Source organism: Colossoma macropomum, unplaced genomic scaffold (assembly GCF_904425465.1).
Source record: "Colossoma macropomum unplaced genomic scaffold, Colossoma_macropomum, whole genome shotgun sequence".
In the NCBI taxonomy this organism is placed as follows: domain Eukaryota; kingdom Metazoa; phylum Chordata; class Actinopteri; order Characiformes; family Serrasalmidae; genus Colossoma; species Colossoma macropomum.
The window spans coordinates 207,336-220,256 of NW_023495247.1; the positions used below are offsets into that span (position 1 = coordinate 207,336).

At 40.4% G+C, this 12,921-nt stretch overlaps 1 protein-coding gene across 1 annotated transcript in view; it reads right to left on the reverse strand.

Moving 5' to 3' along the window:
* Positions 1–3,845: 3,845 nt before the first annotated feature.
* The window catches only part of si:ch73-211e3.1 (mastermind-like protein 2), a 92,423-nt gene continuing 83,347 nt past the window's right edge, over positions 3,846–12,921 (reverse strand). The window contains exons 3-5 of the mRNA XM_036561405.1: positions 6,595–6,726; positions 6,167–6,239; positions 3,846–5,780 (exon numbers count right to left, since the gene is read on the reverse strand). Of these exons, the coding sequence (XP_036417298.1) occupies positions 4,741–5,780; positions 6,167–6,239; positions 6,595–6,726 (1,245 nt within the window). The 3' untranslated portion in view covers positions 3,846–4,740. The remainder of the gene's footprint in view (positions 5,781–6,166; positions 6,240–6,594; positions 6,727–12,921) is intronic.

Sequence of the window (12,921 nt, forward strand, 5' to 3'; positions counted from 1 at the left end):
AGAGTCCTTTAGAGATGAAACATAGGCAGCGCTTTTGACAGTGAGTTGCACACAGCTGCTGTTCAAAAATGTGTCCGGTCAAAGAAGCATTTTGTATTTCCTGAAAAAACACAAGACCGAGGCAACACCCTCAAGCTACTATGTTCACTGGTACTTTCCAGAGAACAGTTCAGCTTGTTGTGATCTTACTTGTAAAAATGCTACCCAATATGCCTATACAAAATCATAGGATATTTTTGGATGGTGTTACTTGGCTGGGTCATTATCACCACTGACTTCCTCTCTTAGCCATAGCATAACAAAAGGATCACCTTTGGCTTGTTTGAGTCCAGTAAATGCATTGCGTGTGTAAATTACGGTACTTTTCCACTTTCACTGTTATTTTTATGATTGGTTCTTGTAACTTTTGAATACGTGGGAACAAATGCAGGTGCACCATTCTAGCATGAGGCAATGTAGAAGCAAAACCGCAATTTTGACCTCAAAATGAAACAGACAACACCAACAAACACAGAACTGAGACGAACAGGAGCAGTCAAAATCTCGCTGCTGTAAGGGAAGCTCTCATTAACTGTCAGTTCCTGCGCACTTCCTATGTGTTCTATAAAAAAAATATCTATTTACATACACGAGACTAAGTGACGCAGAGTTCAAGTTACCAAGTAAACAGAGCTCAGCGAAGCATAAATATTCAGTTTCATTCCATTGTGGTATAAGATTATCTATGCGTTTGATGTCCTGTACCCAATGCATGGACCATGGAATATTGATTTGCAATGGATAAATGAGGAGAAGAATGAGGTGGCAAATGAAGATGGTGGTGTTCTGCCGATGGGGTGTGCATTAGCTGTATTAGGTGTGATTCAATCTAAAATGTGCTGCTATGTCTTCTCAAAATAGTCAGTTATATCTAGTCACAAGACTCCATTTGTCTTTATTTCTAACAGGAGTAGCACATTAAATTAAGTAAATATTTTAACTTGGTTGTAAAGCTCATGCATTGCTTGCATCTCTAGTGTTTACCCTTCAGAACTGTACGATATAGACAGATTTTGCCTTAAATGGTATTATTGGAGTGCTAGCTTATAGAATAGAGATCTGTGGCCAACATGAAAACAGCAGAGATTATTAGAGAAGCATCGGCCAGCTGCCAGGCTGCTTCTGCTTTCTGCAGGTTTATTGGAGGCTCATTGTAAACCACAGACCAAAGCGCTGATGTTATTTTAATGCAGTCTCTCAGCAATGGCTTCTGGGGAAGTGATAAGATGTTGCTGCTGGGTCATCACTTATTTGGAGTTAAATAAAAGAGTGAATTCAGGCACACAGAATCATGAGCAATCATTTTGAACCCCCATTGTCTTTAATGGAAAAGAAATGCCTATAGAACAGTTTAAAACACTGTTTGGAAAACACCCCACTTAAAATGAGGCTAACTTACGCTAGGGGCTATGAGAGTGTTTTGCATGCACTGACAGTAGACTGTGCACTAGGTTTTAGGTTTCAGGTCTTCACATATCTAAAATATTCAGACGAACACTTATACTTGGACTTCTTCAAGACAAAGATTCAATTGCGGCTTATCAGTATTTCATCTCCCATCTAACACAAAGGCATAGAGATAATCATCTGCAGTTAGACGGCTCAAAGACAAAGGAGATGATCACTGGCTCACCAAAGTTACTGTCGGGGGGGAAGATGTGGAGGTTGTAGACTTGGACTCAATCTGGACAATAAAATCAGCTCTGACCAGCATGTAATGGACCATTACATCAGATGTCAGCAGAGACTTTCTGTCATTAGAAAGTTAAAGGTACTACATGTAGCACCTTTATTACTCCTGCTCATCTATAGAAGCATAATCAACCTATCAGGCTGTTCTGTTCCATTTTTTTTGTACTATGTTAAGTGTTAAATACCAACAAACTGTCACGCATCACACATATTGCCTCAAAGATAGAAGAAGACCTCCCCAGATACAACTTGTCAAGCCTAAAGAATTAAGCTATTTTAAGACAGGCTCTTACAATAGTACAAGACCCTGATCATCCACTACACTCTTTCTTCGCCTTACTTTCTAACAGGCCAGAGATACAGAGCAAGTTACCCTGCTGAAATGAATGTTCCACAATGACTGCTTTTAAAGGAAGTAACAGATACACAGGCCTGATGTTGATGCTTTATGGGTGGGGGTTGCTTGTACTTATGTACAAATGGCACAGACTGAAAACAGATTTTCTCTTTGAGGACAATCTAATGTAGGATCTAATGTAATTTAATTTAATCTAATCTAATCTACAGGCACTATGCTGCTACCCATTCTTTTGCCTGTACTTTGGGTGCTGTGCAAACAATAACCTCCAGTAAATTGCTAAACTCAAGTAGCAAACTAAGCTTCTACTAGCTAGCATGCTAAACTGAAGTCATCAAAGCAGGTGAGATGCTCTAACTTACAACAACTTCATTTCAGGAATTTTACATTGCTATTTGAATGTCACAGCCAAGGGGTGGAGAATGGAGGAGGCTTAGCAAGCAAAATGCTAAGCAACAGCTTTACGACAAAACAGGATGTGTTGAACAGGATTGCCCTGTTCTGGATTTTCCTGGATGGTCCTGGATTTTGGTTGTCTGTCCTGGAAAAAATTAATTTCATTCCTGAACACAAAAATGTCCTGGAATTCCAGGATTTTCAAACGTTGGCATTACTTATGAAGTTCAAACTGCCTCTTTTTTATCAAAAAAACATCCATAAACAAAGAATGTGCTTGATTGTTTCAGATTACCATCAACATAGGGACAATTATTTTAGAACGGTTTGCTGTTGGTTATATGTTTAGGTACTAGGCAGCACTGTAGTACAATATACAATGGTCAAATTAAATGCTTTGTTGCTAAATAAGGGAAAACATCCTCTACAGGGAACAAACCTAAATGTGGCATTTTTTACTGCAAATTTTAGTGCACAATTGCTATTGACATACTGACTTGAACAAACTAAAACAAAATCTAAAATGTGCCATAACGTTTATACAGGCCACATCTATTTTTTCCATGTTTAATTCAGCATAAACAGTAAATTGTGTAGTAATATGTGCAGACGTGCATTCAATGTAGAGGAGAAAATAAACAAAACATGTCATTTGACCAGCAGTGCCCAAACTTTTGCATACTGTAAATACCTTAGATTACATTGTGAGCATAGCTATCTGTCCAATTCATTTAAAAAATAAAGCCATTGATTGAGGCTCCAGGGATTTTACAGGCCTGAGGTGGCCACCCTAGAGTGAAAATACATACAAAAGTAAGAAACAGAAGGAATTAAGACCAATCATCCACAAACACAGTGTTTTTGCATTTATACAGTTTATTGTCCAATCTAAAAAATAACGAGACAAAATAGAATAATCACAGAGAAAGCACAAATTAGAATGGCTTAAAATTTCATGCCCTTAGCTAAGAGATCATGAACAAAGGGAAACCCAGGACTCTGGCACAAAAAGACTTGGGAGTACTGTATGCAGTTAAGAGAAGATTGTGACACCATATTACTTAATGGATGGCATTACAGTTTTTTTAAATGCCAAATTGATGCTATAGTTTCAGTGTAAAGTCTACACAGACATTTAAATGTAGAAATGGGTGATGTGTAGGTACTTGCCTCTAAAGATTTTAAATCCTCATGTGACCCCTTTCCCATGCAAATGTCCCCACATAGAACAGATAGTGATGTCTAGTGCAAAATGCATTGGAAATATAAAAAAGAAAAAAAAAAACACAATTAGGGGACCATTGAACTTTTGTAGTGCAAGTTGGGTCGAAAACTGACCACTATACACAAACGTGGGCCAGATTGGAGTACCAGGAGTCCAGTTATGTCAAAACCATAACAAATATTTCAACATTGTAATACATAGTATTACTGCAAAAACTAACCATACTGTCTTGCATATTACAAATTACAATAGAGTTTCCAAGTTCAACTGAATTTTGTTTATTTTTACAGCATTGTTTTTTCTTCTTTGATATACTAGTCATTTTCATAATTATTTACAAGGGAAATCTAAAGAATGTATTTGCACAAAAGAAGTATAAATATGGGTACTTCTCTTTTATATATGTTACAGTTTATGAAAACATATTTTACAAAATAGTTTACCATGTACATTATTAAGCCCCTTTTGAAATACCAATGTCAAAACAGCTCATGAGCGAAATTACAACAGCGTGTTTGTTTCCACAGTGACAATCAGGCCACCAGGCCACTATATGCTTGCTATTCTTGATGTGATGCTACCGAGTGAAATGCATCAGGTTATTACATTTCATGAATGAATGCCCTCATTTGTTTTGCTATGATAACACTGATCTCAGCTCATTACACAGTGTTCAAGCCTGGTGGAGCCACATTATTAAGACTGTTCTCAAAAACAGAGCGTTCAGAGAGAAGCCTTTGAGCAGTCGTTGACACGAGAACATTTAAGGACTTCCCAGACAGCTTACCAGGTGCTGACAATTATTTGAATGCATTTCTGTGGCACTGCTTGGTGACTCTACACATTTCTGCAAGATCTTAAAGGGCCAGCACAGATCTGAGGGAGCAGAGCCTTTAGAGACCATGTGGCAGTGTATGATTCCGACCCACTCTGTCTCCTTACTACAGTATAGCCAGGACAGGCTGGGTTTGGAACTTTCTGGAACCACGAGTTCCCAGCTGTCTCACTTTACATGACTTCCTGGCCTTCTCTATGAGTTATGTTCAAGGTATTCATCAATCATGTTGAGATTGTTGAGCCAGTCATCATTGGAACCCACTAAAGTGTCTATGAAGTCAATCTCGCCTCTTCCTCCTCCACCTCCTCCACCACCGACAGGTCCTTGAGGCCCTACAATCATAGTTCCATTGCTCTGGTGCTGGGGAGGATAGTCATAAGGGGGCAGTTTATGACCTGGATTGTGTCCAGGGTTGTACCCCTGGGCAGGGGTATGCTTGCCCACTGAGGCAACAGGGTAGCTTGGGGGCGCCATGCCATGAGATGTGTGCATCATGGCTGGAGCTCCAGGACCCTTCATGACTCCCATGGTGGACAGGGCACCTCGCATTCTCAGGTTCTGCTGGGCCATGGAAGGAAGAGGTTGCCCAGAGGGTAACTTTTGGATCTGTCTGCCAACCAAGCCTGGAGATATCTGGTTTGGTGGAGGTCGGGCACCAGGAAAATTAGCTGAAATCCCTGCCATGCCCGGACGCTGAGGGAACTGAGGTGCCCCACACCCTGGAGGAGCCGCCCCACTGGGGAATGAGTGCTGGTGGTTCAAAGGTTCCATGTGTGGATGTGTTCCCTGTTGGTTCTGCCACAACGAGGCCTGTGACTGTGGCTGTTGTTGAGAGGTGAACATCATACGTGGAGGTAGAGCACTACCCTGATGCAACGCCTGCCGAAGGTGGTTGGTTGGCACTGGAGCCCCCACCAAGTTTGGTCCAGCCATCCCTGGCCGTGCTACAACATGTCCCGGGTGGGAAGGCTGCCTTGGAGGACCACCCACTCCCATCATGCTCTGGCTTGGATGCATGGTCATCCCCAAGTCTTGTGAAGGATGGTAGAATGGTGGCTTGGAGCCAGTCCCACCCATGTAAGGTCCAGCATGGCCCACTTGGGAGAGGGATCCAGGAGGAAGACCCACGCGGTTCGATGGTAAAGGGCCACTGTGGGCCACCATGGAAGGGTTGGGCTGCTGGGGGGTGCTCATAGGGTAAGCGCTACACTCAGGTATTGTTCGACCTGGACCTATGAGAGAAAATGAAAAAGCATAACAAAATTAATTTGTTATCATCACAACATTAATCTCAAAACATCCTGGAAGCTGATTAATATTTCCACTGTTGGGACTTCTTTCTCATTTCAAATGCCCAAATTGAAGTAAACAACTGTCCTTAATTTTGACCTCAAAATAAGCTTGAGGCTTGAGTGACACATCCACTATAGGGATTCCTTTCTCATTTCAAGTGACAAATTTAAATAAACAACTGACCTTGATTTTGACCTCAATACATACTCAAAAATTAAGTGACATATCCACTTCTCAGACTTCTTTCCCATTTCAAACACATGACTGTAAGCAAACAATGTAATTAGCATACAGTTGTGTTAATGTGAGTGCACAGTATCACTACCTTGAAATGGCACCACCTGCTGGCAATCTGGCATCTGTCCCCCATTCATTTGCTCCATCTGCCTTTGCTTTTCCTGCACGAGACATAAGATATTACCAACACAGCCCAAAAACATCAGCGCAGCAGACAAAGCGATCATTATCAAGACTGCAAAAGACAGTCATGGCAAAAAAACTCAGTAGTAGACTCTTCCAAATGCATGTTTTCCCTTGAGTAATCCTATCAGCCATCACCATCTTTGGAAGTGAGGAGAACTTCTTTCAGAATATGCCTTTATTTACGATTCCTGAGTGATGCAATACTCAAACACACCCCAAAACAGGTGGACATGATTTATCAAACACTCCTTGAAGTAAAATAATAAAGTCAGCGGTTACAAATGTAGTAAGCCTTTGTTTTTGTTCCAGTGATGAGGCTTTCATCCTGACCTGCTGCTGGAGCTGTTTTCTCATTAGCTGAGTCTTCAGCAGCATGTTGTAGTTGCTGGCAGGTCCTGGACGAGGCCCTGCACCAGGGTCCTGAAGATGTGGGACCATCCCTACACTCTGGTCCTGAGAGAGCTGGAGAGAGAGAGAGAGAGAGAGAGAGCGAGAGAGAGAGAGTTAAGTCACATTCCATTTCCAAACTTGGTTATCATTACTCCAAGAGGGAATCATCTGATAAAAACTAACATAGGCATGCTTGGATGGCAGAATCCCAATGCAGTGTCCACTATATTTAAGCATAATTATCTCATACTCTCATATCTCTCAAGTTAAATCTAAGACAGTAACCAATTACAAGAGTTGCTTATGGCCCTGTTCTTGCCCTTACACAACACCTCGCATGCCTGTAAGATGTAGCGTAGCCTTCTTCTCCCAGCTGCTAGGGTCGTAAATATCTGTAAATAACCACAGAAGATTTGAAGCAGACCCATGTTTCCCAGCACAGCAGACAGTTGTTTGTGTTGGCTCTGCTTGAATAGGCCCCTCCTATCTCCCAGTCTAACCATGCATTCCCATATTCTGATTCCCATAGCGGGAATGCTCTCCTCACTCCGCTCTAGGCTAATACTCCCTGAGGCCAATCTGTGGTCAGCTAACCACACTCACACCTTTAAACAATTACAAGAACAAAAATAAAATAATAATCTCAGAACAGTAATTGGTCTATCCAGGCTCCACCCACAAATACATTTCTTTGTAGCAACTGTTGAGAGGTTGGACAAGCTTTATGGAATGTTAGCAAAAATCCCAATCAAAATCATGGGAAATTGTAGTGGTTTTTGTTGTGTAATCAAGCCAATGTTTAACAAAGTTGAGTAACTGAACTAACTTAGTTAACGCTAAATTCAAATGATTTTTTTGTACACGTGAAACATCACACTGTTAGGATAGACTGAGTGAGTTATGTTGTGTAATCGAGTCAGCGTTTAACGAATATGTATAATCAAGCTAACGTAATTAATAATTCATAATTTTGGATGCGTGTGGAAGGTCACACTTAGGACAGAAAGGATTTTTTGGTTGTGTAAAGGTTTCATTAGCTACAACAACATTGCACAGCTCAGTAACGTAGCATTTTTCAACATTAATTCAACAATCAACATACAGCAATTTCTGTACATTGTAGTTGTCCAATGAATCATTTGCATGTTTTGACAGTGTTACGCTATAATCTCTTATTTGGTTGAATGGGACTTTTGCAAAGTCTTTAAAATTGTCCAGCCTCAAAACAACTGCTAAGAATTTGTGGGTGAAGCATAGACAGATCAATTCTCAGTTCCATGTTAAGAATAAAACAGGCACCATCTATTCTGAATGTGATATGAACACTACAGTCCTGTTAATAAATCCTGATGTGGAGTAAAGAAAATGGGTTCAAGCTTTAACCAGACTGAAGAAAGGCTGAGATGGTGCAACAATCTCAAATGGCCATTCATTAGTGCACAGCATATGCTGAAAGTGGATGTATGTTCCATTACAAAAAACAAAGAAACCACATACATAGCACGGCTATAGAACCCACACTACCAAAACACATGAGAATGTGAGTTATCTGCAGCAGCAGAGCAGGCCTGTGTCTGATCTTTGGTATGCAGGGTCCTGAAATGGCTCTCCTTAGGGAGGTGTGTGTGTGTGTGTGTGTATTTGTATGTGTGTGAGGGGGGAGTGCTTGTAGCACTGCTTTGCTGTGGAAATGAATGGCTTGTCTGCAGCACCACTGTTGGTAATGGGTATTGATCCCATGTCTGACTCCTGGCCATATGCAGCTCGAGCAAAGAGCGGATAAATACTGCTGTTATTAGTATGACTGCCTACAATTTCAAGCATATAAAAAGGAGTGACTTTTGATGGCTGCTTAGAATTATTTATTTGACTAATTTGCAAAACAATGTTATAACAGGCTGAAATAAGTTCTGCTACATCAGAGCCAGGGCCAATAAAATAGTTGAGGAGGTTTAGTGTGGTGGTGAGGACGGCTCTGCTAAAATGATGTGATTTATTCCTCCACCGACACTAGATGGCACATGCGCCCTCGCTAACAAATCCAGAGCGCACCTCAGCCCACTTGTCCCTTCAAGAGCTCAGAAAGAGATTTTCAAAACGTGGTCTGAGGAAGGGGGCTTTCTTCAAACATTTGGCTTTCAGAGGCTTAGATTCCTGCATTTTGGTGACTTTTGAATGTATGGCATGTCACCAAATTATAAGCTAACAGTAACTGTATTTAATGTTGAGTATTTAATACTGAAAAAAGTAAAGACATAGGTACACAGGCTCTCAAATTGTCAGGTGTTGTCAGGGGGCATTGTTGAGGGTGTGGTCAATTCTAGGCGAAAGAAAGCAGACTTTGAAACTGAATGTAAAGTGACTTTGCTCTGATTATTTACTCACTTTTAGCTGGCTAGCTTTGTGAAGCAGCTTATGACCCCAAATGGGACAAATATGATAAATATGACAGTGATACATATGACAGAGACGCTCAGCACAAAGAAAATCTCATTGTCAATCCCTCTACTATCAGAAATGGGGGTACTGTACAGATACATTTTTGTCCTCCAAGCTACAAATTAATTTGAAGGTGTAATTGTACCTTCAAAGGTGCAACAATATCCTAATGATCTAACTGTGTACCTTAAATTGGTTTTATCAGTACATTACATTTCACTTTCTCACACAAGTTTTTCAAAATGCAACTTAAAATACTGTAACTACGTTAAAACTGCACTCTGTGTTTTTTTATTTAAACTAAAAGAAGTAGCATTACTGAGTCAGGAGAAAATAAAACATGCAAAAAATATGCAGCACTTCTGTGTGACACCCTGTAAATCCTGATATGATAATTTTAGTCTGAAGTGTTGGGTCGGTTTTCTAAAGAGTTTTTCGTCATACATCTTTACGTATTACTGTCACAAGCACAGGCTCGAAAAGAAGGTGCAGCTCGATGTTTAGGCCTCAAATGCATCTTCTGCTGAAGATATGATGACAGTAGCATACTGTTAGAAATAAAGGTACTGTGCAGGTACATTTTGCATGCTTCAAGGTACAAACAATGTAAATGTACTCTCAAAGGTACAACAGTGGTTTTAAGGTCCAACTGTGAACCTTAAATAAGTTTTTCCCAGGTAAAAAGTATGTATTTTTCGTGTGTTTTTCACAACCTAATGTTTAAAACAGAACAATAAACTGACTAAAGGTACTGAGATGTACCCTTGAGGGTACCACCCCAGTGACAAGTGGGGTACTGCCCCAGTGACAGTTTAATGCCTTTATTTCTGAGAGTGTAGATAATTCACTCACATTCCCGGAAGGCACATCCTTCGAAAACTCTTTCAACATGCTCGCTATTATCAGATTCATCCGTTCAGGGAAGGGTTCCAAAGCACAACCTAGGCTACAAAATGTTCTACCTTATTTTGTGTGCAATTACATATTTCCACCAGAGAGGTCTCCAAATCACCAAACCTTATGTAGAGTAACTTTTATTGGAAAAACACAATAAAAAGCCTAGAGTCAAGATAGAGTTTATGGGGTGAATGCAACATAAAACTACAACGGGAATAGAGTATGTTACAATTATTTTCCCTAACAAAAGTTACAGAAGACGGACCCTTGACAGTGTTTGTACCCTGAAAGGTACAGTTTTATTTTCTGAGAGTGGAGAATTATAAGGGTTAGTAAGATGGAGATACTGGAAGTGTTTTGTGTTGCTCAAATGTGTGTGGTATCGTCCAAAAGCATGTGTTGTAAACCCATGGGCTGGTGTGTGTTATCTGAGCTCTTCTCGTCCTTCACTGTTCTGTCATTTGTCTCTGTCGCTCCTGACCACCCACTGCACCCCTTTCCACAGGGCTGTCCAAACCAAACAGCCACCAGCTTCACCAAACGTTGCCCTCGTTTTTGTCAATGTAACCCGTTGTTATCTTCAGCTATGACCAATAACTAGTCACCCAGGTCTAGGAACTTTAGAACAAATTTGATGGATTTGTGCTTTTCTTTGTTGTTTTTATTCATCTGGGCATTTTCACTTGATAATACCATATTTGTGAGGAAAGGTATCTATTTCAAACACAGGTCTACTTTTACCACCATTTCTCTTTTTGTGTGTAACTTCATTCTGTTCTGTTGGTTCAGTATTTGGACTGCTTTGCTGATGCTCACACATCTCAAGTTTGAGATTTTACCATTCTATTTCAGATCAAAAAGATTCCAAAAAGGCAAAGTATAGTGCCTAAAGAACTTCAATTCCTGTGCTGATAGAGGCCGGATGGCCTCAGAAGTTCCACTCCAGTTCTACAGGGATCTCAGTACTGAAAGAGTGTTTTTTTAACCTTATGCCTTTTTACTCCTACTCAAGTTGTTTTTTGGTAGCTACTTGTATCTTGGATTTTGGAAATGCTGGCATGCCTGAGGAGCGAATATTATTACGAAGTTACATTTGGTGGTCTTACCGGATCAGTTTGTTTATTTGAATACCATTACAGAGGTAGATAAAGCTCAACTCTAATGTGTCAAGATGCAAAATTCAAGACACTTCATACACAACAAGGTTGGTAGTGTTTGTATGTCATTTTCTTTTTAATATAAATGTTTTCTGCTTTTGTCCTGATCCTGAAAAACAACTAATGTGTACTTAATAGTCATTTTGACTGGGAGTGAAATAAATAAAGGGTGGTCTCTGACTTTTGCATAGTACTCTCCATAGTTTCCATACATGTAGGTATTGAAATTTAAGGAACTGCCTGACATTGTACGTATAAAAAAATACAAATAAATGTAGCATAGTGATGACTGTGAGCTAACGTGAGGCACACAGAGCTGAGGAGTGAGAGAGCTGCTCCTGATAGCAGAGGAAGCTTTGGTTCATTGACCATGCTGTGATTAGCAGATGAAATGGGATGGCATGCATATTCCATGATAGCGTTAGAGTGAAATAATGTTTAGCTGGTTATTCTTAGCTGTTGAAAAATGAATGCTAAATGGATTGAAGGAAGCTGCGTTGTTTTACACTAAGATGACTTATGATGCTCCAATACTGGAGCAGAAAAATCCTGACCCCCCCACCCCCCCCACCATCTCCCCCGCCTTCTCTTTCTCATGACACTGGCAACCTTGGATAGCTCCTGCCTCAAGTAACACATGCACACTGAGAGAGCTTGTGTTCAAAAATACTTGCAGTCTAACCCCTCCCCTTTCTGTTTTATGCATAGCAGTGAGTTTTTCATTCAGCTCGCATTCAGGGTGCGTTTAATAGGTTAGATATCACGGCGGAGGTTATCAACTGTGTTCTCTGGCAAACACAAACAACCGTGGCGGAGTGCGTATGAAAGAGGAACAAAGGGAGAGATAGGTCCCCCCCTCAATGGCATCCACTGGAGCAGAGAGAATCTTCAATTTGAACAGTATCTCTTTCTCAGAGCCGTGATCTCACCAGCACGTTCCCCTGACGTTCACCAATTGTTTCCCATCAATACAGTATCGATAACTATTTATAATGGCAAGCACATTAAGTCAAGTGTAATGATGTGGTGTAGAATGTGAATACCTTAAGCAACTTCATCTGCTCAGACTTAGTCTAATGCATTCAGTAATTCACAGTGATTAGTCTTAATACAGCTATGCATAAAATGGCCAAAGGTTTGTGGACACCTCATGCAACGTTTCTTCTGAAATCATGGGTGTTTATAGAGTTTGTCTGCCTTTGCTGCAGTAACAGCCTTTGCTCTTCAAGGTATTAGGTGGAGCTCCATCACTCCAGAGAATGTCGTTCCACTCCTCCACAGCCCAATGCTGGGGAGTAGTGGAACTGTGTCCTCTGGAATGATGGAGAACACAGTTCCACTACTCCAGAGAACGCAGTTCCACTACTCTACAGCCCAATGCAACAATCCGTTGCAATGTGTGCAACCGATTGTGTCAGTAATAGGTGCACCTTAAAGTAACTGAGTTCACTAATTAGAAAGGGCATCTAGGTACTTTTGGACATGTATTGTTTTGTGTACCATTTTGTTTTGCAGAAAGGAAAACACATTCTTTATGTTTTGGCCATGTCCTTGTTATTTCTTTACATTAAAACAAATGAAAAATAGTCAGAAGTTCAAATTTGATCATGTCTATACAGACTGTAAATTGAATGTACTAAATACATGAATAAATATGTAATTACACAATCACATTTGAAATGCTATAGCAAAACATCAATACATGAAACTGCTAGACTTCTAAGGATTCAACTGCAAGCTTATTTGTTATTAATCTTAAGACTTTTAAGAAAGT